Here is a 27,817-nt window from a genome sequence, read left to right on the forward strand (position 1 = left end):
AATTCGTCCCAATACTTTTTGAACGTAAGTGTATATATAAATATATATATTGGGCAAGTTTAGTATTAACAATATAGCACATTTTACATTGAACCGAGAAGTTTGCTCTCAACAAAAAGGCTTGCCTAAAGTAGCAAAATACAGATTGCTCGAACCAATCAATTTGCACCAGAACAAAAGGGGGCACACAATGCATTCATAAATTGGCAATAACAACAAACATTTGATGCATTTGCCGATCATGATTGATGAAAACAGAGAGCAATTTGCCAGCGCATTTTTTCTAAATTGTTTAGCTCTGCTGCTATACAAATTACATCAAAATACCTCAGTAGGCAATATTTCCATTTTGTTAGGAAGAGTAATCAAAGGAATAGACCAATTGAGGTTATCTAAAAACAGTAAACTGGCAATCAAGATGTTCCAAGGGGCATTGCCGAGACCCAGTGTTAAAAATGTTATTATGTAACTCGAGCGAAGTTTTGGTGCCAGACTGAGGTGAACACTACCGTGAGGGCCCACTAAACCACAGCCAAGCAAGCAATGTGATATTACCAAAACCATGAAAACAATCTTATTCAATTTATTGATTCATTTGATTATTGATTTTTGTTGAAACAAGATCAAACTGATATTCGAACTTTACAGGTGTGTTTGCGAAACTAAAGTATGAAGGTTAGAACACTGGGAGCAATATTGGGATCGCTAAACGTTTACTATGACCATACTGGCAGGTTTGTTAAACCACAGCATGACTGCTTTGAACGGAGGGTGGCAGTGTGATGCAGCCAAAGCAAGGACCTCCTGAATTGTGTGCTGATGAGTGTCACTTAATTGGATCTTGATACTTTTAAAACGCTAAAACAACTGATCCTAGATAGACCATGTGATGTGTCCAGAAACCTTTGCTGGCATGACTGTACAATTTAATGCTAGTGTTAATTTCCTCCACACAAGTATTAAATAACGGGGCAGTTTGCCACACACCCCTTACGCCAACAATGACACTGCAAAGATACTATTCGCTATTGAGGGGATTTTAGAGACAGCGTTTGTTGAATCCCAGATGAATGGAACCAAGGACGCCTGCGCCAGGGGAGCAGCTAGAGCAGTTACCCCTGACCTCGCGAAATTGAGCATTTTTCTTCGTTTGACTATTGAACGGGCTATTGTTTTGCCCTTTTTTCTCTACGCTTTGCCCCCGTTGCCCTCTCTGAGTACTGGCATCCTTGCCTTCGACAAGAACATGACAGGGTAAATTAGTTGAAAGAATAAGAACAAATAACAACAAGCAGGTATTCGAGGTGGATGCGTTTGATTGGGCGGCCTGGCATGTGGCTTTACGGAGAGGCAGCACTGTGGTTTTTGAATACTGCCCCCTTATTTTGTTGTTTTTATGGTGGAGATATGAAGCTCCAGGTTTGGTATGATGAAAAGCGGCAGGAAATAGTGGATCGAAAATTAAAAACAAATAACCTACAAACCATGCTACAGCCAATGTAGAAAAAAAATGCTTGTACAACCTTTTCTCTGGAGCACGTGATAGAATCGAGATGCAGGGTAACTGAAACTGTAATAGCAGTAGACAGCAGCCACTGAGCGCTTGACCTGAACTGCCATAACTTTCGATAACTCTGCCAAGGCCTAGCAACCAGTACCTGCAACTTTCCAGCCATGCTATGACAACAGTAAGCAACAGTCGAAATCATGATCATGATCAGCGTCCGGCCATTTGACGGTAGGACTATGTCCTTTATTAGCGGGTTTTAAATAAGTTACACTTTCGCAGAATAGTTCACTTCTCTACAGAGAAAACGCGTACAAACAACGTGTGAGTCTTGCTGCAAAATATGACATGACCCTAGCTGCATCACTGTACTTAAACAAATATGCCAGGAAAAGACCACCTAGATAATACCACAAGGTGATTAGCAAATAGCTAAGGTAACATGATATCCACAGCCTACTAAGGATATACGTGTGGGACCACTCGATTCTAGAAAAGGGGAATCTGCGCACTTTCCCCGCGGGTATTAACTCGAATTATACGATTAATTCCCATTTCTTTTGTCCTATTGTTTTGTATTCCTTATTTTACGCTCCAAATGTAAGTGAAGGTTATTCTGAAGAAGCATATTGCGAAACGTTAATCAAGTTGTTTTTTTACTGATCATCTATATATATATTCTATATATATTTTACAGATTCTGAAAAAGCATATTGCGAAACGTTAATCAAGTTGTTTTTTTACTGATCATCTATTTAAATTTTTAAAAAACATTACAGTCTAGAGCTTTTATATATATGTATTCAAAAGCTCTAGACTGTAATGTTTTTTAAAAATTTAAATAGATGATCAGTAAAAAAACAACTTGATTAACGTTTCGCAATAACGTTTCCTTAACGTTTCATTTCTTGATTAATCAAGTTGTTTTTTTACTGATCATCTATTTAAAATTTTTGAAAAAACATTACAGTCTAGAGCTTTTGAATACATATATATAATTATATATATATATGTATTCAAAAGCTCATAATGTAAAATGTTTAAACGATAGTATATAGAATCAAAGAAAACACTTTTGTAAGACGTTTCGCTTTCGCTTCATCAGTAATAACTTTACAAAATCAGAGGAGCCTACTTATCAACCTAAATTACAATAGAACACTACAATACAATAGAAACCTAAGGGGCACCTGCCTAATACAATACATATTGTCAAATGTGTTAGAACGCAAAATGTTATGGGGAACTGGGAGAGAAGTGTAAAGAAAGGTAGAAGAAAGAATGTGATGGAGATGCTGGTGTTGGCTGTCTCACAAGAGATAGATGAAAGCCATAAAAGCAAAAAACAAAATAACGAGAAGATAAGCTATAAACAAAAGAGCCGACGTTAAAAATTAAAAATATAAAAAGAAAAAACTTTTAAAAAATTTAAAACTGTAGAAGAATATATAAATGTCCTATGTATCTACTTGCCTAGTATTGAGACCCATCGGAGAGAAAGTATTCAAGCGATATTGCCAAAAACTTTCTCTCCTCCTATCATTACCTGTTAACCTATCTATGACCTTAACACTTATGTCATTAAGAAACCCCCAATGTCCTTCCTCAGAAAAATTCCATCTGGGGCACTGAAGAACCTAAATTAAACTTACGACTACACGCCTTGTAATTATTAAACCTAAGCCTAAAAGGCGTGCATGTGCTACCTACATACTGGACTCCACAGACATTGCACTCAATTAAGTACACAACATTGGACGAGTCACAGTTAAACGAATAGTTGATCTTATATTCTTTACCTGTAGTGCTAGACTTAAAATTATCGCTGTTAGACATGACTTTACACACTTGACATCTGGACTTCTTACAACACAAACTTCCCCTGTTATTGTGTCCCTTCCCCCTCCCACTTGTAAGCCTAGCCCTCACCAAAATATCCTTAAGATTCTTACACCTCCTAAAAGCAACTACTGGTGGCACAGGAAACACCTCCTTGTGCTCTTCTGAACCAGTGAGCAAGGTATGGTGTTTCCTGGCAATGTTCCCCAAACCATTAAGTGCCAGATGGTATGCAGTCACGAGTGGAACCCTGTCAGCCCTCCCTTCGTTGGTTTTCCTACTTCCCGCTTTTTCCAGAAGAGTCTCCCTTATCTAGCCTACGTACCCTATCTATTTGTTGATTAACAAGGGACTCTTCATACCCCCTATCCTTAAGCCATCCAGCGAGTTTACCTACATGTTCCTTAAACTGGCGATCATCTGAGCAAATCCTACGATACCTAAGAGCCTGACTATAGGGGATCGCCTTCTTTGTATGCCAAGGGTGACAAGACTTCTTATGTAAGAACTGATGGGTATCAGTTGGCTTACAAAATAAGTCTGTCATAAGGACTCCCCCCTCTCCTACTTTTACCGTGACATCTAAGAAACTAATAGATTCTGTAGAATGTTCACTGGTAAACTTAATTGTGTCGTGGCTACTGTTGAGATGGTCAATGAATAACTTCAGCCTATCCTCTCTGTGTGTCCAAATAAAGAAAATATCATCGATAAATCTCATCCAGACAAGGGGCTTGTCGGCGAAGGTATCCATCAACCTCTCCTCTAACCTAGTCATAAAAAGATTGGCATAGGCCAGAGCGAACTTCGTGCCTATAGCCGTACCTAACTTCTGCTTATAAAACCTATCATTAAATTCAAAATAGTTATTCTCCAATACTAAGGAAGCGAGCCCAGCTAATGTGTCAGTAGCCACGCCTGGATTTTCCCGTCTATCCAGCGCCTCCCTTACGGCCTCTAAACCTTCCTCGTGTGGAATGCTAGGATAGAGTCCCACAACATCAACAGTGCATAAAATTGCCCCTTCTGGTATAGTTCCTATATTTCCTATCCTAGATAAAAAATGGTTAGTATCTTTAACATAAGACCTACTTTGGCTAACCAACGGGTTGAGGTGGTAGTCTAGATATTCTGAAACATGTTCGGTTAATGTACCACAATTTGAAATGACTGGACGCCCCTTAACATTACTAAGATCCTTATGAATCTTAGGCAACAAATGAAATCTACCTAACCTAGGATTGTTTACTTCTAAATAGCCAGCCACTTCATCTAACGCCGGGGCCACCTCCCTTATTTCTTTTAACTTATCATTTATGGTCTTACCCAGTTCTACAGAGGGATCCACCTCAACCTCTTCATATACCTGCCTATCGTCTAATTGTCGGTTAGCCTCCATTATATAGTCCCCCCGATCTCAAACTACAACCGCTGAACCCTTATCTGCTTCTTTTATAATTATGCCCTTATCACATTTAAGCTTATCGAGTGAAGAGAGTTCTGAAGGAGAGAGATTACTAAAATTCTTACCCTCCGGTGAGACAGACAGCACCTCATTCTCCACCAGCGAAAGATAGTTCTCAAGAAGAAGGTTATTCTTAGGGGGCTGCCAGTTAGACCTATTTCTAAATAACTGTTTTTCTGTTTTATTGTTGTCCTTAAAATGCCATTTTAACCTCATTCTTCGTTTAAACTCCTCAAGGTCCGCTCTCAGTTCCGCTTTGTCTATTTCCTATTTCCTACTAATTATATATATATATATATATATATATATATATATATATATATATATACAAACATATGAATATAGAATGGGTGGATTTGACACCAATGGTCAAATGATGCCCTATCAGAATTTGTCAAGTTACAGATGGTGGGTGCCCATCTTTTTGGACTTGTTCATGCAAGCAATTGCAAATGCTTGGATCCTGGAGCAATATCAGCCAGGTGCATAAAAGCTGGGGCAAAAAGAGTTTTGCATAGAGCTATTCCAAAGTCTTGTTGGAACATTTTCTGCAAGAAAGAGAGAAGCTGGTGAACAGCCAAATGCTACAAAGAAGTTTGATGGCAATCAGCATTTTGTTGTCAAATCTGAGAAAAAATGATTTTGCAAAAATGGTTGTGGAAGCAAAGTCTTTTACAAATGTACAAAATGCGAAATTTGTCTTTGTATTGACTGTTTTTATAACTAACACAAGAGACTTAGAAAGGGATTTATACTTTTCTATTTATATAAAACATTTTACTTTAGCTCGAAAAATGTATATTTTCCAATTATTTTGGACTTTTTGTCTGGATATCTTCTCAAATTACCTGTTAATTGCACTTTGGACATATATGTCCTTATGGTCCCAAAAGGGTTCCCTTTCCTTACCACGAGCCGCTTTAGAGGCTTCGCAGGGGTAAGGGTGCACCCAGGTGTAAAGGGGCATACTGATCATAAGCCCCAGAATACTCTACCTGGTGGATTGGCTGATGAGCTAGCAAGGACTCAGAATTACAAAAGACAACATGTATACATGTTTGTATATGTTATATATAGCAGTATAGTATACTGACACACGCCCCTTTCAAGTTGGGCACACTATTCTCACAATAACCTGGATCCAAGATCTCCTAAAGACACAAGATTTTGTGAGAGGGCCCAGTGTGATCTGGTTGAGGTTGGTATTACACCGTTTTTTCTTAGTTTTGACAAGCTGTGCTGACAAACAAGGATAGTCTGTAAAACTACAAGCACGAACAAGGCACATCATTGAAAAACAACACAATTATGAAATTAATGACCAGTACGACGACAAAGAAAAAAGACATCATGTATTGATCAACTTCTTGCTACATCATAGACAATTCCAATTAAGACATTAGGACCATTTCATTAAGACATTTCCAATTTAGGCAATTCCATTACAACAAGTACATTAAATTGGATTAAATAACGTTTTGACTTTGGCTAGAGTCTTTTTCAGTATAGTTATAGGTGAGAAAAAATCAACTTATATACGAAGGACCTAAACAAAGGGTTTTGTAGATCATGTGATAAAGAAGTACGCTGAAGGAGCAATCAAGACATACCTGATATCTTTTTTCTTTATAATCGTACTGGATATTAATTTCCTCATTAAGCTGTGTTTTCCAAAAACACAGTAATGCAAGATAGGACCGAGAAAACAAATTCAACAGTCACAAAAAAGAATTAAACTAGAACTCAGCCCTGCATATTTTGCTTCAAAACTGAAAAATATTGCTGTCAATGACGGTGTCGCATTTTACAATTATAGTAGTGCTGTAGTATTGACTATTAGATGACACGGTACTTGATTATTGTACCAAAACTCACGAACCATAACAGACTAAGCACCTCTGTGTTTTTATTCTCTCTCCTCTTGCTTCATTATGGTATGGTATAAAGTGCTCCCCAGTGATATCACAGAGAGCTTGTTTTGAGATTTGCTGCACCACGACTATAATTGTAAAAGATCCTAGACCACTAGCCTCCTTTCATAATGGTTGGAAAATAGTTTTGTATGGACAGACGGCCTGCTGACAGAAAAAATTGAGTGAACTTGCAACAATGGATGTCTACACGAGTGACCCTTCTGTGCTTTGGTTGTCCCATTCAACATCAAAACGACGAATACAGGTTCCATCCTCACCAAATATCGTCCTTTCATTTCAGCCGATGCCTCTTTTAAAGAAAAATGGAATAACTCCAGACTGGTTCTAGCTTTTACCAGAAGGCCTAACCTGCAAGATCAATTAGTCCACGCTAAATTAGGGCATTAACACAAAGCTGCTTCTCAAGCTAAGCGTGCCTTTAACTTTAGCAATATATAAAATATCATACTAGAGACAGTTTGTCTAAAGTACGGCATTCACAGATGACCATGGCGTGGACACAGGATTGCGAGGGGTGCCCACAAGAAATAGTGGGGGCTCTTATAACATTGATCATGCAAATCGTGATACCAGCATGAAATTTCGCACACCTATCCAGTTTGGTGTGTTGAGAACGATAAGGGTCAGACCCCAACTCAAATTAACCCCTGAATGCCATTTTTAGAATGGGGTAGTCGGACCCAGTCCATTTAAGGGGCATTTATCATAACTCAACTCCAAATTAAGATATAGAGCTAAAATTTGGTAGAGGTACGTAGTTTGGTGTGCTGAAAACGATAAGGGTCAGACCCCAACTCAAATTTACCCCTGAATGCTATTTTTACACTGGGGTACCTGGACCCAGTCTCCTAAATGTTAACATCACAAACCTACTTCAGATAGCAACAAAGAGCTGTAAATTTTTACAGGTACAAAGTTTGACGAGCTAAGTATTTTGAGACACAGACCTCAACTCGAAACTGACCCAAAATGTTATTTTGGGACTAAGAGTACTTGGACCCTGTTTCATAAAGGGGTATCCTTTCACAACTCTACTAAAATAACGGTAAAGACTTTTTTACAGGTACCTAGTTTTATGCACCATTAGGTTAAGAAACATAAATCAATCGTTACAAAACACTTTTTACGACAACGATATTTCAGGCAAACGGTTTGGTAGCTTGGTATTAAATTTTCTGAAATTTTTTCCAGGATGGCTTGAAAAGGGAAATACGTTTTTTGTGTTTATATATGTGTTTATATGGTTTTTAAAATTTTCACCACTAGAGTAAATCAACGCCCAACAGCGTTTTCTTGCTCATTGGTGCTGCCTGACAATATTAATTAGAATGCACAATCTAGAAGATTTGCGACTCTCGTTTCAAGTCTTTAAAGATGATAATGTCATTCAATCATCACTGCATTGTCCATTGCACTGGCAGAGCTCCGTGCAATCTAGCTGATGCTGACGAGAGTTGCATTGCAACCTTTCTTGCAACTACACTTGATGAGCAGTTAACAGGGCTTTGATGCTTCTGGAATTGTCATCGATAAAGGCTTGATTTCGTTGCCCTTTCTCGTCCACCCCGAACTTTCATAACTTGGAAGAACTTGGCAATTTAGAAAGGATTGTCCCCAAATGTGCGTAAAAAGTGATAAACGAAGGCAGGTAACTACAAATAGATGATTTCTTGTCATGTAGAATGAGCAACTAGTGATCTTAACACTTACCCTGCTGCTTGGTATACTGCTCGTTTTGCATGCAATATTAGTGCATCTTTCGTTGGAAGCAGATTCTTGTTTGAACTTGTGCGATCATAGAGTGATATTATGTACCTCTCAATAGTATTCATATCGTTGATGGATATATCTTGACATGGTGACATGTGACTTGACATGTGTTGGAGTAGATAGAGCAACTAGTGATCTTTTTACATGACAATTTACAAAGAAGTAGTGACTACTTTTTCCATGTTTACAATTTTTCACAAATTGGTTTGTTAGTTTTTATCCTTTATCTAGGCACATAAAAACAATATTTTCTTAAAACCTTTGCTGAAATGGTTAGAATTGAGTGATGAAGCACGTCTGACAAAACAAATTAAAAAATAACTGCTAATCTATTTATTAATTCCTATATATAAACCTTTTTAATATTTCCTTGGCTCATTCAGATAATTTATTTTGTTAAGAAACAGAAAACTTATTTACGTGATTAAATCTCAAATCTCTAGCATACCCTATTTTCAGTTATATGATACTAGGTTTAACATTAATGCAGAGCCTCGAGGCCTACAGAGACACCCTATCATTTTATTTCCTAACAGTCCTTATTTTCAATCTTATTGTTTGAAAATAATCTTTATTGAATTCGATGCTCATTTGCTGATTACAATTAGACCTCAGTTTTGTTGGTAAGGCCTCGTAAGGCCTATCCAATTTTCTAGAAAATCTAATTTTATTATCGATCTTTCAAATAATTGTGATCTATGTAAACTTTCCAGGGTAAAAATTTAGATTCGACTTCTATTTTTGTAACTTTTATTTGCCAAGTCATGTTGTTCCTATTTTATCATGATATCTAGTTAAACTCTACTTAGAATATATCTAGTTACAACATCGTCAATAGAAACGAAGACTGGTCTGGAAGCCTATTGTTTTCTTTCTTTTTTTAATTTGTTTTCTTTGTTCAAAGACCCAGGCATTTATTCATTTTTTGAATACGCTAGATATATGCAATGTTTCTAATAAAAGTCACCCTATGAACAGGTGGGTTTTCTATTGGCAGAAATACAACACTTCGTCCCAGAAATTATTTTCTGTTATCACCTATTTTTTTAAATAAAATTATATATTTGTCTAATTTTAAATTTAAAATTAATTTTTTTTGGCAATAGTCTAAACTGCCAATCTTTTTTCCTTGGCAGACAGAATATACTCAAAGTTTATGTTGTTCCCACTGTGGAAAAAGTTATAAAAGCAAAGGAAGGCTGAAAAACATCAGGATCTGAAACATAATGATTTAAGACACTGAAATAACAGGAACAGAGGCTGAAGGAGATACCATAAGTTTAGATAGTGTGACAATTAAATCATTTATTGAAGAAGCAAAAGAAGTTTTAGGGAAAGATGAGTGTTTTTCTGACGAAATCCGCAGTATTGCAGTTGCTTATATTACATTAGATGTGAACAATTCCTTGAAAGAAGAAATTCTGAAAATTTATCAATCCTTGAAAAGAAGTGGAGATGCAGAAACATTTTATTCAGCATTTTATTCTGTTATTGTCAAAAATGCCAAAAAATATTTCAGCCAGTTGGAAATGCCTGTGTGCACTATTCTTGCATCATGACTTGCTGATAAAATATTAGCATTCTATTAGAAACCTGTTCAGCAAATTGTTGTGATCAAGCCAATTTCAGAACGTGAATTTGATGGGCTGCAATACCTAACTGGCTATGTAATTCACTCACTGGTCAGAAAATATCTGAAGCTGTCCAGGGTGTGCTTATATTGCTGAATTCCTGCCGAAGTGATGATATTAGCACTCAGAGATTGATCCAATGCCAATCTAGAGGTGGTTTATGGGGAGTTAAGATAGAAGTTGTTGAGTTATTCAAACTTTATGTTAAAAACCTTCCCTGAATTGTATTCCAAAATATAAACAATTTTTTTGCGGTACAGAATTTGAAAATGGCTTTGAAAAAAGCAAACATTTTACGACATACTAAAAGCTTTTTTGTCTGACACTCCTCAGAGCATAAAACGACAGAATAAGGTTCCGACAGAACACAATGGAAAATATATACACAGTTGTGGATCGGACTAGGCCAATCAGAAAGACGCAAGCACAAGACTGGTATAGTTGACCAATCAGTGCAGCGAGCCTAAAGAAAAACTACCAATGCAGTCAAAGAGAGAAAACGAACTCCTTCTGTCTACACAATGGCGGCTTTTTCGTTTTTATGTAGATAGACTCCAAAGCTGCTAGATGAAAGAACGACCGGGCTCTGAAAATTATCTGAAACATGTTGTCATTATAGAGTTTTGCACAATCTGGGTTGTCTAAAAGATGTTGACCGATGGCAGAATCACTTGTTTTAACAGTGTTTCTAGACCTACAAGATCGAGGAGGCTGTTCTCTTTGAGGGGCAGTTTTGTTTCTTATGTTGGGAGGAACATGCTGTTTTATCCTATCTCCCAATCTTTGGGTTTTGCGACCTTCCTTCAGCGTGCAGTTCATAAACAAACTGCCACAAATTGCGTCTCCCCAGACTACGATGTCTACCGAAATGCTCCTCAACAACATCTTGATTGAAGCTGTTGGTGAGAAAAAATTGCATTCCATCTTGTAAAAGATACTTAGTAGCTTCAATCACTGAGTAACATGTTATTTGAAGGCCTTGATATGTTTGCAATAACAAAAACATTTTCTCTTTTGAGCTTCCGCTGAAATTGCTTTCCCTGTCTTGGAAGTATAAAAAAAATCATTCTCTAGCCATGCAAACCGTGGGTCATCTACCCTTGTATATGGCAAAATAAATTCTTTCACTTTGATGGTACCTTCTCTAGGACTGCGCACATTCAAGGCATCAAAAAATTTGTCCATATAGCTGCATAATTCTGCAGTAGCATAAGCATCATTGCTATAGTTCGCTGTTGTCTCGCTAAAAGCTTGAGCAGCAAGACGTGCATTCATAACAGAGTATGCAGTTAACTCTATATGCTCAGGAGTCAATTTTGGGCAAACTTTAAGATCATTCTCTATGTCATCACAATTTGATCCAAATGCTTCAAGATGATGTACTTGCCATTATTCCACATTAATCTAGTGTCAATTTTGGGCAAACTTTAAGATCATTCTCCATGTCATCACAATTTGACCCAAATGCTTCAAGATGATGTACTTGCCATTATTCCACATTAATCTAGTTTTTCCAAAGCCTGAATGGTACATGCAATTTTGTACAGTTTTTACCAAATGTGGCACATCAGCCAAAAACCATGTATACCTATTTGGTGCATATATGCTTATGGTATGGTAAGTTGTACTCTTTCCATCTTCGCCATCAAGATTTCTGTGCATCCTGAAAAAACTTTCGGTTGGCAGATGCACAATCTGATACAGCAGCAATAGCTTTGAGCTTACAGGAAACTTCCAATAGGCAAACAGCTCTCCAAAAAAGGCATTATCTGGGATAATGTAACACAGCTGGTTGCAAAGTAGCTGAAGCTATACTTCAGGTCAGTTGCCAAACCTCGTACATAGAACACCAAGACATGTGTGGCAAGTTTATCAGGTTTTTGAAATTATGCTTGATTAGTTTCAGTGGTGTCAAGATAAAAAAATCCAATTAATTCGTTACTATGCTTGTCAAAAACTGGTTTTGATTGAACTTTCATTTCATCAAACGCTAATGTAATTTAACGCTGTACTCCATTCAAACTTTGAGTTAAGTTGCATAACTCTTTGATCTGTTGGTTTTATGAATTTTCTGTAGTCACAAAGTGTTCTTCTACTCGGAAGCAAAAGAATATTTGCACGCATTTGCTGCGATTAGAAATGGAGAACATAACAAATGGCGACAAAAATGAAAGAATATGGAGGAAAATAATATTGATAACTCCCAACTCATTGTTGCTCCAGTAGTCATGGAGAAGAAAGCATTGATTTTGGGTAATGGCAATTTTCAAACAGCAACGGAATTTGGGTGCCTATCATACACTGATGCAGGAGCTACGTCTGAATGACAGAGAATATTTCTACCAGTGAGAAACCATCTCTCTCATTTGTTCTTATCTATCTTATTTTGTGTTTTTTAACCCTCAAGAAAAGGTTCAGACCTAGTTATGTTTCCTATGTAATGGAAGTAGTTGCTAGGAAGTCATTTGTTGAGCACTTCAACCTTCACCATGAAAAAGTTACTGTGGCTGAGACAGGACTGCATGTTAGCTCAAATTTGCCACATTTGGGGGCAACTCCAGATGGACTAGTTTCTTGCGCCTGTCATGGCCAAGGGGGTTTAGAAATAAAATGCCCTTTCAAATACAGACATTGCCTTAAAGGTTGGGAATCTGACTCCAGCTTTCCCATATCACCAGATGGAGCAATCAGGAAAAGTCATCAATACTATTTTCAAATGCAACTTCAAATGCTGGTAACAGGTTTACCACTTGCCTATCTCTATATCTGGACAATGGACCCTGTAAATAGCAATTGTATATTGCTGAAGATTGACAAAGATGAAGATTTATGTTCAAAGATGTTCGAAAAAATATGAAAAACTATACGAAATTGTCATCCTTCCCGAGCTGCTTTCACGGTAAAATAGTCCTAGTGAAATTGAACAAAATGAAAAAAATTACTGCATTTGCAACTGCCCAAGCTTCTTACCTATGATAGCCTGTGATGACAAAAAATGTATTAGGGGTTGGTTTCATTATAGTTAGCATTAAAAAACCAAAAGGGAAATGGTTTTGTAAAGACTGTAAAAATAATAGGCAGTAAATGCATCATGGAAAATCTACAATGATACTCTCCAGATTGCAAAGGCCAATATAAAATTTTCTTTGTCATGTCAAAATTCCTGCAAAAGTTGATCGAAATTAAACACTGGAAACTCAAGTCTAATTCTAATTCCTATCATTTTAAGTCCACAACAGATTGCAAAGAATTATTATTCTTGCCTTCTAAACTAGAGAGTATCATTGGTTAAAAACATATCAATTCTAACCTTTCGAAGCTACACTGTTGTTTATATTTACTAATGCAGAAACGATTTTCATTACATGGTCTAATAACTTCACTTATGTGATCCCCATGTTGTAGGAAGTTTAAAAAACCTGAACTCAATGTAATTTCCTTATTGGAAACTCGCCTTCCCAATCCTTGAGATAAAAAAACTCACTGCTCCAGCAGGGGTGATAGCTATCAAATACTTGATAGTGTTTGTATTTTTATAATTAGACCAAGTTTGTGCATGTGCTTGCAAGTTGAAAGGTCTTTCAATAAAAATTTCTGTGCAGTCAGTTATTGCAACACAATTTCTATAATTCTTGAAACATTTAGGCATGTTTTTTCTCAATGTGTCTCTTTCTGGCCATATCAACAAAAATTCCATAGCCTCAGAGTGTGCAGGAATCCACTGGTTGTAAATTCTGCTTACATCGGACTGTTCTACACCAAAACGAAATTCAAGATCTGCATTCAAAAGACCCAATTTTAATTTCATCAAAATTAAGAGCAAATGCTCCTCTTTTGTGATCTTGGTGCACTTGTTAATCTTTTTCACGGCAATAAGGGAAAGCACCCATTGAAACACAGCAGTATTTGACAAACCAGTGTAAAAGTTTATTACTGCTACTAATCCTGAGGTACAGATTCAATTTTCTCACATGCCTTGAAGCCTGATTTTCAGTTTGAGCTTCTTTGTCCACTTTGCTTTGAGATGACACATCTTTGCTCATGGCAGGTATAGAATCTGCATCAGTTTCATTAGGTATGTCAACATTTGATTCAAATCCAATTGCCATATTGGGCTCTTCATCTCCATCATCGGTCATTAAAGAATCATTAAAGTTACCTTCTGACGCTTCAAAAAACGACCATAACGATCAAATTTCGTTTTCTTTTGTTCCCGTGATTTTCTTTGCAAAGCAAAATACAGAGGGCACATGATTCGGTGAATTTTTGTCCAGCGAGCTTTTGCCTAAAAAAGATAGCAACACAAGATCATAAAATTAGCATGTGGACACAATAAGCTAGCTAATAAAAAATTATCATTATTGAAGATATAATGTTTATATACTTAGTTTTCTATTAACTCGAAGCAATTATCTTACCACTTATGAAATGAGCACTGCATATTCTTGCATTGTCGATTTGCTTCTCAGTCCATTTCTCCCTCCTCAGAGCTAAACTTTCTTCGCTGGTTCCAAATGGTATCCGATAAAAACTAAGACTGGATCCTTTGGTTCTTTAATTGCTGCAACCATAAGCACAACAAAAATCAGGCATCATTGAACTTAAACTTCACATGAGCGGACGACAGATGCATGTTTGTTTTGTTTTGTATGCTTCGATTCGACACTCACTCTTGACTCTGACCTGCCATGCAATACGCATGCGCAATTTTTAGAGAAAAATGTCAACACTGCAAATCGTCTATAGATTGTCTTTTGGATCATAAGACATCCATATCATGAACGGAAGATAAGGCTTCCGGGTAACGTCTTTTACGAGACACGATATCATGCTCAAAAGAATTATGCGTTTGGCAAACAGAGACATCATCAAAACTTTTGTTGTGCCTTAGAGAGTCACTCTGCACTTTATCAGTTGTATTAGAGAACACACGTGTAGTATTACTCTCACTCAATTCTTTAGTTTGGGTACATGTAAACAAGGACTCTGCACGATCTTTATTCATATTGTAGTCAATAAATTCCTTAAACATCCCTGTTAGAGAAGTCAATTCTTTTTTAAAATCCGTAAAAATACTTGGATCATATGTGGGAACAATAGTGGTTCCCGACAAATTATTGGCAATAATTGCATCTTCTTGAGATGACCCCTCCACGTGCAAAGGCCTAAGGTCATTTAGGTCAGAAGCAAGAACAGATCGAAGTTTTGGTAAGTTATCCTGGCTATCCATTACTAAAATAGAAAAGCAGGGAGATAAATAAACTTTTTTCAAAGTTAACAAGGATACATAAAAATAAAATAAAGAAATATCGACTTCAATTTGGACATTTTGGCTCCACTTACTGTCACAATCAGATCCATTTACACCCACAGGTTGAAGGTCAAACACGCGTTGCTCGTATAAATACCTAAGGAGGTTGGGTTCTAGTGATGGAAAATAATTGGCATTTACGAATGATATAACTAAGGACAATAAGTAGTATATAAGGAATCTTTAAGCTCTAAAGCTTGGTTTCCACTATGAGTTAACGTGAGTTAATTTGATATAATTTTGTGATCTGACATTGTTTAAAAATTATCTCATAGTGGAAACGGCCATTAAAAATTATCTCATGAAAATTAACTTGTGTTAACTCACGTTATCTCATGAGCTTGGAAACAAATTTTTTTGATTTCAAGATCATGAGTTAACTTGAGATAACATCTTATCAAAAGAAGCCGATGCGTGGGAGGGGAATGTGCTATAATTTGCACTGAGGTTCTTACGCAACGCACTTGCACTGAGTATTACTTTAGATGTTGAAAACAGTTTTCTTTACTAAAAAAACTAATTGTGAAATAAGAGAGACATTTTCTCATTTCTAAGATCCTGTTGCAAGTGGTCTTATTCACCAAACGCATACCTTTTTTTGGTAGACTCTCCGTACCGAAAACCTTGGCGCAGATCGCGAACAGCACTTCTAGCAAAAAATATTTTCCTTCTAAGTATTCTCAAAAGCAGAAGTAAAATAAGTTGTTCTTGTAAGACGCCCGCCATAGCTGCAAGACTCAAATAAAATGTGATTTCTGAAATTTCAATACTTAATTCTATCTCAAGTGGAAACCGAATCGGTACATGGGTTAATTTTGAGATAGCTCGCGTTATCTCACGCTATTTCACACTATCTCAAGTTAACTTGAATTTAGACCATGAGTTAATTTTCAATTTAGCTCAGAATTATCTCACGTTAACCCATAGTGGAAACCAAGCTTGACTGGAAACCCTGGGCCAGCTTGTGGCTTATCATGCAGGATTAGAAAGACCCAAATGAGCAAATATATTTTGTTTAAGGGGTAATACCTACAAACCATACTGGAACTACTTGCTCAATCTCTGCATTATAAGTCCACCCATAATCTTCCAAAGAAATATCATCTATGATCCTGTCGTTGTAACACAGCCAATAGTACAATTGGTAATACACTCGGAAGATGGCTTGTCGCAAAGAGTCAGGATCAGGGAGAAAGGCTTCCAAAGACTTGACATTAAGTCCCTTGTACAGTCAAACTCTAGTTTGAACAAGCTTTTCATCCAACTTCCATCGGGGAACATTGTTTGCTCAAATTTCTAGACATCTTTAATTACGTTTTCAGATAAACTTTCTTCTAAACCAAAATTTTGAAGCAAGATCAAGCTGTCGTTCTTTTTTGTTAGCTTTTTGAGCAACTTGACCTTCCCAATCCCAAAAAAGAAGATGTTGTATTTACACAACAGTACCAGGAAGCATTTCTTTTTGCTCATGCTTGGAGTGGCTGTGACACAACTTCAGCTATGCACCAAAAAGGTATAAAACTGAAATAATAATAGCATAATAGCTTTGTACTGCATTACCTATAATGACATACCTTGCAGTTGATATTAGGTACTAGGATAACTACAATGATATGCCACTTTTCATCATTTAGAAAACTTTTATTAGTGCACTCTGTTTGTTATAGGGAAGCTGAAAAAACCTGAAGCAGTTAGAATCGAGAGAAATACTTGAGATATCAAAGCCATTTGGGAATTTGTCAATGACTCAGCAAGAGATCGGATAGACAGGTGTTCAACTGGTAGTTAAAATGTAAAAACATTTCTATTTAAGATATTTAATAAGCTTCTGAAACAAAATAACAAGCAATAGTATCACCAATTTAAAACAACTAACTGAATATTGCATACTTTATTCTCCAGCTACAGTGGCGAGAAATGTGACTCGTTGGCTAGTATACGATACCAAATACATTGAAATGGTTACAACGACCAATGTAGTAGAACCAGATAATCTTTCTCCAACTGAAAAAGCGACATACTACCATGCTTTACGAGTGCATCTTCAGGTTTATGACGTTTTTTCTCTATTTAATTAAATTATGACTGATGTGGACGATATAACCAACACTGTTTTTATTCCTTTTCAAATTTATAGTTAGTTTAAGTAGGAAAATGACATATTAGCTTCTGTATTTAATTCACAATATGAAATCAATTCCCAAAAATTGTTTGAACTTCTAGGTAGCACAGTGGAAGCATTTAGACCTTTGCTGTCTAAACCCACAAGAGTGGGGATGGAAAATGGAAGACGGTATTATGACACCAATCAAAACCAACCTTGAACCTGCTCAAGAATGGCTGCTTCTGGTTGTTCGTTGCAGATAAAAAACGAACATGAAGCATTCATGTCGAACCCTTTCGTGCTCTTGCCGGAAGAACGGCCTGACTTGTGTAACAGCATGCGGAAGCTGACACAGTGGAGGTTGTGAAAATTCAGCAAAACCCATATCCGAGTTGGAAGATCATGACAATGATGATGCCACATACATCTTTGAAATTTTATGATATTTTTCATCAGTAGCTACTTATTAGGCTACATTTCCAGCGTTGAAAACCTTAGCTTCATGATTCCTACTTTTCATTAATATAAACCCGATATGTTCGATAGTGGTGACGTCACTGATGTTATTTTTTAAACTTTATCGAATTAAACGTGACATATTTCAAAGTATTGGTGCAAAGTTTGAAACGTTAACAATATGCAGTTTAAGGTATACAATGTCTTTTCAACAGAAGGGTTTGCAGCTAAATATCAAAAGTCACACAAATTGTTGACAAAACCCCCTTCCAAACTAGCGGTTATAACTTCTTTTGCCCAAAGACCTCAGTATGAGGCTCTCAATATGTTATTCTTCATTAAATTTCGATTCGAATGGTATAAAGTTTGCTAATGTAGCATTTAATTCTAGGTTAACCATAATTTTCATCTAATCCAGCCAGACTATAGATGAGTCAGTGGAAAGCAAAACCACAGAAAACCACGATGCAACAGAAATAAACAGAGAAAGGCTGGTTAGACAGAGATGACCTCCAGATCATTACGGAACCTTTTTACCTTCGATCATTGTTGGATAAAGTACCGATCCCTTCAAAAAGGGGAAGTAGTTGTAAAATCTACCACGTGCTTCTTCCATTGTTTTATTAAAATACCTATAATCATGCTGATATGTTTCCTTAATTTTTCAAGATTGAATTCAATGAATGGCAGTGTATCCATTCAAATTCTCAACTATGAGCTTCACAAGAAACTGATGATGGGTCTGGTAAAGCTTTACAAAATGATTACAAGACATTAGGAAATCTGTATTTCCAAGGTTGGTCCATTCTTTGAATTCTGATATTGTCATGGTGCTGAATGTTTGAGTGAGTTAGTTTGAAGAAAGATTTCTCAGATACAAATAATTAAACTCTTTGTCCCCATCTGCAAAAAGTTTGGAGTTTCACGCGTGTGCTTTTCACCAATAATAGCAAGCTGTCTGTATTGCTTACTCATAATTGCAGGGATAATAGCCGTTTCATTCAAAGGTACACAATTCTCATGGACAAAACGTTAAGAAAATTCATTAAGAAGGTGTTGAGCTTGGAATATGTGCTAATGTCATCTGCGAGAATGTTGCTTGTGTTTCTCTCTTGACTATGTAATCGCTTGGCTTTGATGGCAGTGTTTACATGGTTTGCAGTATCTGAGCTGCGCATTGAACTGTATCAAAGAAAAAGTTGTGAATATGTCAATATAGTACATAATACTCTCTTTTTTAGTTAACGAAAACAATAACTAATGTCATTCTGTGTTATACTGAAGATTATGACCAAGATAATATGCACCAATTATTAAGCTGATTATTTATGGGTAAAGTACCTTGGGATGTGGGGCAGAGAGCAATGAACCCACAAATTTTTGAACATGGTCCGAAAATCGAAAAAAGGGCTTTCAGGACAGAATTTCTTCAGCATAAAAGGTAGAAGGTTGATTTTCAGCATAACAGGTAGTATTTCGAAAACTTCAATCCTCTCAGTCATTTTACATAAAATATACTGCTTTCAGAATAACCAGCTTAGATAAGTAAAGAATGATCTTACCTCTATATTTCCACAGCTTTCATCAAAGCATTCTCCACATGTTGCTACACACTTTATTCCATGCTTTCAGCAGCTACATAAGCTTTTCGTGCATTGATTTTTAGAGGTTGCTTTGTAATTGCATCTTACTACTTTCAAAAGATTTTCAGGAGCCATATCCCTATCAGTCATGATGGGCAGTAGTTGATCTCCTTAAGGTTACGGTAAACGTTTTGAACACGAAAATTGGTTTTTCCTTCCTAAAGGCCAAACTGCTCAAGGAATCTGGATAAACTATATATCATTCGATGCACAAGATTATGGCGTATCTAGCCAGATAAAAATTATTGGCAAATAATGTTAAATGTTATTTTCCATGCGAATTTACTGGTCAAAAAGTGTACCACCTTCAAAAGCTATTATGTACCCTTGCGTTTGAGGTAACAAAATCTGACTTAGACCAGCAGGAAGTGCCGGTCCTAAGCTACCAAAGTGTGTCTCAGATTTTTTAAATTCCTCCTCTTCTTTAAACTATACCCTGTCAAAACTTGGCAAATAATTTTTCCACCCTTCCGCAGCTGTATTTGGGTATAAAAGACGGACCAGAGAAAATAAAAAAATTTTGAGACACACTTTGTTTGCCCAACGTCTGCCCTGGCCGTGTGCAAATTTTCGAGCCATTCGATTGGTTCCTTGGGTACATAATAGCTTTTTCATACCTGCATGTAGAGGAATTTCGAGTCCGGAGAAAACGGGATTTTACTAATCGCACTTGCAAGATACACTCGTAAACCACAGTGTAATCCGGGTCAAGTCACTTGAAGATTTAAGATCAATAAGCCTGTTTAAATAAACACGGCCGTACATTGGGTATATGAATGTGCCATGCGATATTGTAAATGAGACATGCGACTACAACCGCAAAGCAACGATAATCGGCTAAAAAGGTCAAGAGATTTTCAGGCCTCAACTAAAAGTTTTAATAAAGAAATTATGGAAACCTTCGTTTACATGGGATTTTTTCCACTTTCAAAATTTCTGTTTGTTTCAAATTTGGTATCATTGTGTGCCTTGAAAGTTCGGCTACTTGAATGTGAAAAAATCGAAAAAATGATGTTTTCATCCAGAAAACGTTTACCGTAACCTTAAAGGAGAACTGACACGCAAAAATAACTTTAGCTTATTCTATGCCAAATTTGTCGCTGACTTCAAATCTGGAAAAAGTTTTCTTCTTAGATTCACCGTTTTTCTGATATTTGCACTTTTATCCGTGAATTACGTCACAGCCAGGACTCGGGAATCTCCCGAAGCGGAAACAAGATTATCGCCAGGATTTTTAAAATTCTCGGTTGACGTCACAAGTGACATGTTAACAATGCCGTTGTAAAGGCTTTCACCGCAACGGGGAAAGTACAAATGAAGTTTCATGTTTTATTGAAAATAGTCCGCGGTGAAAAGACAAAAAATTGTCAGGCATTTCATTTATAAGTATAAAAAAGCTAGAAAATCTTAGCTACATGTCTGCTAGGACGCTAATATCCACATAAAATTTATTTTTATGCCATGATATCTTCGAACCAGCATGCTTTGAAACATTGAAAGAACCTCTAAGCTTATGAAAAAAAGGAGATGACTTTGTTTAAAAACTGATCATACCATTTCTTCAAAGTTTTTACTTTTATAATTACAAATAAAATCGCAACATGGGAATGGGGGGGGGGGGTTGAAGCAATAGCCAAAAGACAAACGAAATCTAGTGGAGACAGCGGTAAAAGTGATCCTGCAACCTGCTTTGGGTGCAGAAATATGAATTCAAGAAAAAACCTTGGTTGACGGGAGCTGCGATTGTGACTAAATAATAATTTCACTAAACTTGATTATCGTATTTTAACAGAGGTTGTTGTAATTAGCGTACGTCACGCGACGTTATTTTATTTCTATAGAGTTTTGTTTGGGAGTTGTTGAGCGGAGTTGAGGAGTTATGTTGCGAAAAAGAGTTATGTTACGTTGAGAGTTATGGAGTTCAAATTATGAACTAAGTTTAATCTACGAAAGTTATTATAGAGTTACGTTTGCGTTGTATATATTATTCTTTTGTAAATAGCTTTTTTGAATTGAGAAAATTATTGGAGTCAAGTTTCGAATTGGGTTGTAATTCGTTATGTGTTATCTGCTTGGATTCCACGAACCAGGGTGACGAAACACAGGTTTAAATATTAAAAACAACCCAGATTCAAATTCACAACATGGTGCCGTGACCCGGGAACTCAGAGAGTTGTACAGTAACATTTATTTAGAACTTTGACGTTATGGCGGAGCTGAGAAAGTTGGTGAAATCGCGAAGCGGACATCGCCTTCACGTGCGGAACACTATTCAAACTGTCAATGGCCTAATGGATAACAATACGAATCCTACCGAGGAATGGATCGCAAAATTAAATTCGGCAAAAATTACGTTTGAAAAGCAATTGAGTATAATAGAAACATTAGATGAAAAAATTGAAGACATCATAGATGAAGAAGAAATAGAGAAAGAAATCGTTGAAAAGGGCGAATTCCAAAGCAATGTACAAGACGTTATCTGCATAATTGAATCGATAATCAGTCGTGATGAGAAAGAGAGATCGAAAAACTCAGAATCTATGTCTTCGTCACGTTTATCATCAACGGGAGAAGGATGTAGACGTAAACTCCCAAGTCTCGAGCTACCGAAATTCGATGGAGATCCGGAGAAATGGACTCCGTTTTACGACAGCTTTTTGTCAACTGTTGATAGCCATCCAAGTTTGGAGCCTGTGGACAAGTTTCGGTATCTACTAAATTGTTTGAGTGGAATTGCGAAGGATACGTTAACCGGCATTAATGTAACTAATGCGAATTACACTGAAGCTTTGGAGTTGCTCAGATCACGATTTGGAAATAAACAAATAATTATTTCACGTCATATGGAATCCTTGATAAATTTACCGAATGTACAGTCGAGTAGCGTTCAGCAGCTGAGGACCCTTTACGATAAAACGGAAGGCGTTATACGGAGTTTAAGAGGTATTGGAATCAATTCCGATAGTTATGGAACATTTGTAACACCTATTCTTATGTCAAAGATTTCGCCAGAATTGAGAATAACATTAACAAGAAATTTATCGGAAGAATGGGATCTGGATGGAGTTATGCAGGAATTTGGAAAGGAGTTGCAGTTAAGAGAAAGATGCGAGTACAGTACGATGGCTGGGGCTGCAAATTCGTTTACTGAGGGCAGGAGGAATACAAGAAAAGTTGATCAGATTCAACCATCAACGACCTCTGTTTTTTATAACCAAGGAGGAGCAAGTTACCAAGGTGAGCGGGAACCATCGTGTGTATTTTGCGGAGGCCTACATTTCTGGGATCGGTGCACGTCGGTGACAGACCCATTTGCAAGAAGAAGGGTTTTACGGCAGAAAGGCAGATGCTTTCTATGTATGAAGGGGAGTCACATTGCGAGAGATTGCATGACAACAGGCAAGTGCAGAGTATGCGGTGGGCGACATCATACCTCGATTTGTGGCAACAATAGGAATTCGAGATTTAATCGAAATCAATCTGGGATTGCTAGACAGGATAAGGCCTCATCAAAGGGTATGATACCTAAACAACCAGCCACTACAAATTTATTGGTAAATGATGATATGAACAAAAAACAGTTTCTCATGCCAACAGCACAAGGATCTATGTCGAATCCTTCTGATAAAGAGGATGGTACTTGTCAGGTGAGAATGTTATTTGATTCTTGCTCTCAAAGATCGTACTTGAGTAAGTCGGTAAAAAAGGCCTTGAATTTATCACCGATTGGCAAGGAAACAATTTTAATTAACACTTTTGGAAATGAAGGCCAAATTCTAGAAGCTGAACTAGTACAATCAGTGGTTCATTGTTTTAATGGTTAAAGGGTTGTTATAACTGCTTATTGTGTTGATCATGTGTGTGAACCTATTATAAATCAAAACATTGCGTTTGCTTATGGAAAATATGAGCATTTGAGTCGGTTGCCATTAGCAGACCAATCTGATAACAATGATTCTTTGGAAATTCAATTGCTGATTGGATTAGATCATTATTGGTCCTTAATCGATGGTCAAGTCACACGGGGGGAAATGGGAGATGGACCCATTGCAATGAAAAGCAAACTAGGTTACGTACTTTCTGGCCCTGTTGATACGCCTCCTAGTTATGCAAATGATCATCGGTTCTCGACCCATTTAACCGAGTCACACATTCTCAAGGCGGAGTGTTTAGTAGTCAATAGTGACAGTGAAGTAAATGAACAAATTCATAAATTCTGGGACTATGAAAGTATAGGCGTAAAATCAGAATCACCAGCATTCTGTGATAATTACATGGAAAATGAAATTGAGTTTAATGGGCGGCGTTATGAAGCAAAATTGCCGTTTAAACCCGAACACGAGCCTATTTCAGACAATTTTCTGTTATGCGAAAACAGGTTGCATTCAGTTTTGAAACGGTTAAGTAACAAACCAACAATCTTAAACGAGTACGATAAGGTTATTCACGATCAGTTAAAGGAAGGTGTTGTTGAAATAGTTGACAAGACTTTGGATATCGAACAAAACTATGAACCGGGTCATGTAACATATCTTCCACATCATGAAGTATTAAAAGAAGATAGAACCACGACAAAATTGCGCATAGTTTATGACGCTAGCTGTAAAAGATCAGGGGAAGTTAGCCTTAATGACTGTTTAATACAAGGCCAATCATTAACGCCAATGATTTTGGATATATTACTACATTTCCGAATACATAAGGTGGCAATTGCCGGCGATATTGAAAAAGCCTTTCTTAATATCGAAATTCCCCCTGAGCAACGCGACTTTCTACGGTTTCTATGGGTAAATGACGTGAGCAGTGAGAATCCTGAGTTGATAAAATTACGCTTTACGCGCCTCGTATTTGGATTGACTAGTTCTCCATTTGTTTTAAACGCCACATTGCGTAAGCATATAATGACCGAAGGGAAAAATGACCCATTGTTTGTGTACAATACACTGAGATCGTTATACGTTGACGATTATCAATCCTCATTCTCTACCAACAATGAAGCATTCGAAACGTATAGAAAGCTGAAGGACTCTCTTCACAAAGTCGGGTTTAACATTCGTAAATGGGTTACAAATAACAAGGAATTAAAAGAAAGAATTAAAAAACATGAGGCCTTGTACACCCCCGTTTCAGAAAACGCTAATGTGCTGGAAGATCCCAATCACGAACAACCAGATACAAAGGTATTGGGAATTGGTTGGAATCTAATTACAGATTCGTTGAAACTTGACTTTGAAAAAATTGTAAGAGATACATCGATTACTATGGTTACAAAAAGGTCAATTCTGTGCACTACAGCCAAATTCTATGATCCATTAGGATTGATATCGCCAGTAATCCTGCCTTTAAAATGCCTCTTTCAAGAGTTGTGTAAGATAAAAGAAAACTGGGACTCTCCAGTGCATGATAAAATTGCACAGAAATTTCGTGACATCATTCTCGACATAAGATCGGTTTCGAAAATCGAATTACCTCGTTCCGTGATGCATGAGGTCGAGGTTTCAGACATAAAATCAGTTCAATTGCATGGTTTTTCGGACGCAAGTACAGTAGCATACGCAGCAAGCGTTTACTTAAGAGTTGTATATCATTTAATTGCGTCGAAAACGCACGTAAGTCCCTTGAAATCGGAATCAGTTCCACGTTTGGAACTTATGGGGGCATTAATTCTTGCCAGACTTATGAAAACGGCATCGGACGCATTGAGCGCTACATTGAACATTGACCAAACATTTTGTTGGTCAGACTCGCAAATTGTCGTCTGGTGGATATTCGGAGAAAACAAAACATTTAAGCAGTACGTACAAAATCGCATTAATGAAATTCGCCAGCTTGCGCCAAAAAACTGTTGGAGATACTGTCCCAGCGATCAAAATCCGAGTGATATTGCATCTCGTGGTATCAAGTGTACAAAAATTGTTGAAAATGAACTTTGGTGGTTAGGGCCTAAATTTTTAAGGAGTTCAGAGGCCACGTGGCCAAACGTGTTGAGTTACAATATTGCAAAAAAAGGCATGAGTAACAAGTTAAATGAATTAAAGAGGACAAATAAAGAAAGCCTGATGGCTTTATTGGTTTATACTAAAAGTAAACCTTCATTGAAATTACAGGATTTGATTCAGTGCGAGCGGTATAGTAATTTACAACGTCTCCTTCGTGTTACTGCATATATTCTCAGGTTCATAAAGAATTTAAAATCCAAATTGAATCAAGACTCAATTGAAACGAAGCAAATGTTGTCTCTGGATGAAATCGAGAAAGCTCGTGAGCTTTGGATTAACGAGGTTCAAAGTTACATTCCTCAAGAAACGGATTTTGAGAAATCGAGCAACTTTCTTGGATTATTTTATGACGATAAAGGCATAATTCGGTGTAAGGGACGAATCGAAAACGCGGATCTTCCGTATGAAACGAGATTTCCAATATTGTTGCCTCGTAAGCATCATTTCACGGATTTGGTTATTTGGGAATCCCATATAATTAATATAATTGTCAAACATAACGTGCTACGTGAGACCCTAAATGAAGTACGAGCGTCGTTTTGGATCATTAAGGGTCGACAGAAGGTGAAGAAAATAATTTCGAAGTGTGTACATTGTAAAAAGATAGAAGGTCGAGCGTACGGTACACAAGTAGCACCGGCACTGCCAGAGTTTCGAGTTTCAGACACTTATGCGTTTTCAAAAATTGGAGTCGATTTTGCCGGACCGCTTTACGTCAAAGACATCTATGCTAAAGATACAAATATGAATAAATGCTATATTGCTCTATTTACTTGTGCAAATAGTCGCGCGGTACATCTCGAGCTTGTACCTGATCTCGAAGGAGAATAGTTTATACGTTGTTTAAAGCGTCTTATTGGTCGCCGAGGGATACCTTCTCTTATCGTATCTGATAACGGGAAAACATTCAAGGATGCGAAAGTTCACAGCTTTATTCATAGCAGACGTGTTCAGTTTGAATGGAAGTTTAACGTTCCCCTGGCCAGTTGGTGGGGTGGTTTTTTTGAAATATGTGTGCGTCTGGTCAAAAGATGTCTCAAGAAATCTTTGGGTAACACAAAATTAACTTATGAGGAACTAGAAACAGAACTTATTGAAATTGAAGGAGTTCTCAATTCTCGTCCATTAACCTATGTGTATAATGAATTGGGTGAAGTCCCATTAACACCAGCTCATCTTTTCATGGGACGAAGACTTCTCGATCGAACATCGTGCGGGGAAGAAGAAACGGGCTCAGAAGTTTTGAAGCTGAGTAAACGTTCCAGGTACTTAGCGTCAGTCATAGATAAATTTAGAAAATCTTGGAAAAGAGAATATCTCACGTCATTACGTGAGTTTCATAATTGCGGAAAACAGACAACTTTGGGTATCAACATTGGTAATATCGTATACGTACACGACAGTAAATTACCACGCCAATGTTGGCGAATGGCGAAAGTAACAAAATTACTACCGGGAAAGGACGGTGTCGTTCGTGCAGTAGAGTTACTTACAAGTAACAGTGCAAAGAAGCATATAACAATAAAACGTCCTATACAAAAGTTATATCCGATCGAGATTCGTAGTTCATCAGAAGTGACTGAACAAGATTCCGAAGAACCTCAAATTACTATCGTTCGTGATCAAGACGTACCAGAGATCATTGTAAATAAAACTTGTTGAACATTGCTTAACTTCCTTATCTTTTCAGTTTAGTTAGTACCCTTTCTTCTTATTTTGTGGGGGGAGGGTGTTGTAATTAGCGTACGTCACGTGACGTTATTTTATTTCTATGGAGTTTTGTTTGGGAGTTGTTGAGCGGAGTTGAGGAGTTATGTTGCGAAAAAGAGTTATGTTACGTTGAGAGTTATGGAGTTCAAATTATGAACTAAGTTTAATCTACGAAAGTTATTATAGAGTTACGTTTGCGTTGTATATATTATTCTTTTGTAAATAGCCTTTTTGAATTGAGAAAATTATTGGAGTCAAGTTTGGAATTGGGTTGTAATTCGTTATGTGTTATCTGCTTGGATTCCACGAACCAGGGTGAAGAAACACAGGTTTAAATATTAAAAACAACCCAGATTCAAATTCACAATAGAGGTTGAGATACTAGGGAATAACCTAGTGTTGAAAAAGACCATCCCCTACCCAAGTCAAAATTGTTTGCAAAAGAAGA

General features: G+C 37.1%; 3 protein-coding genes and 1 pseudogene across 3 annotated transcripts; 2 read left to right on the forward strand and 2 right to left on the reverse strand.

Moving 5' to 3' along the window:
* Window positions 1–3,623: 3,623 nt before the first annotated feature.
* On the reverse strand, window positions 3,624–4,745 carry LOC148959864 (uncharacterized). Its single transcript, XM_089109802.1, has one exon. It carries the CDS (start codon window positions 4,743–4,745, stop codon window positions 3,624–3,626), a length of 1,122 nt encoding a protein of 373 aa, XP_088965928.1.
* Window positions 4,746–11,161: 6,416 nt separating this feature from the next.
* LOC148959865 (uncharacterized) lies at window positions 11,162–20,824 on the reverse strand (annotated as a pseudogene).
* A 1,043-nt stretch (window positions 20,825–21,867) lies between these two features.
* LOC148959866 (uncharacterized) lies at window positions 21,868–23,484 on the forward strand. Its single transcript, XM_089109803.1, has one exon. It carries the CDS (start codon window positions 21,868–21,870, stop codon window positions 23,482–23,484), a length of 1,617 nt encoding a protein of 538 aa, XP_088965929.1.
* Window positions 23,485–23,691: 207 nt separating this feature from the next.
* On the forward strand, window positions 23,692–26,490 carry LOC135687648 (uncharacterized). Its single transcript, XM_065204257.2, has one exon. It carries the CDS (start codon window positions 23,692–23,694, stop codon window positions 26,488–26,490), a length of 2,799 nt encoding a protein of 932 aa, XP_065060329.2.
* Window positions 26,491–27,817: the final 1,327 nt, after the last annotated feature.

Source organism: Rhopilema esculentum, chromosome 8 (assembly GCF_057945365.1).
Source record: "Rhopilema esculentum isolate cy_ngs chromosome 8, ASM5794536v1, whole genome shotgun sequence".
NCBI classification, from domain to species: Eukaryota; Metazoa; Cnidaria; class Scyphozoa; order Rhizostomeae; family Rhizostomatidae; genus Rhopilema; species Rhopilema esculentum.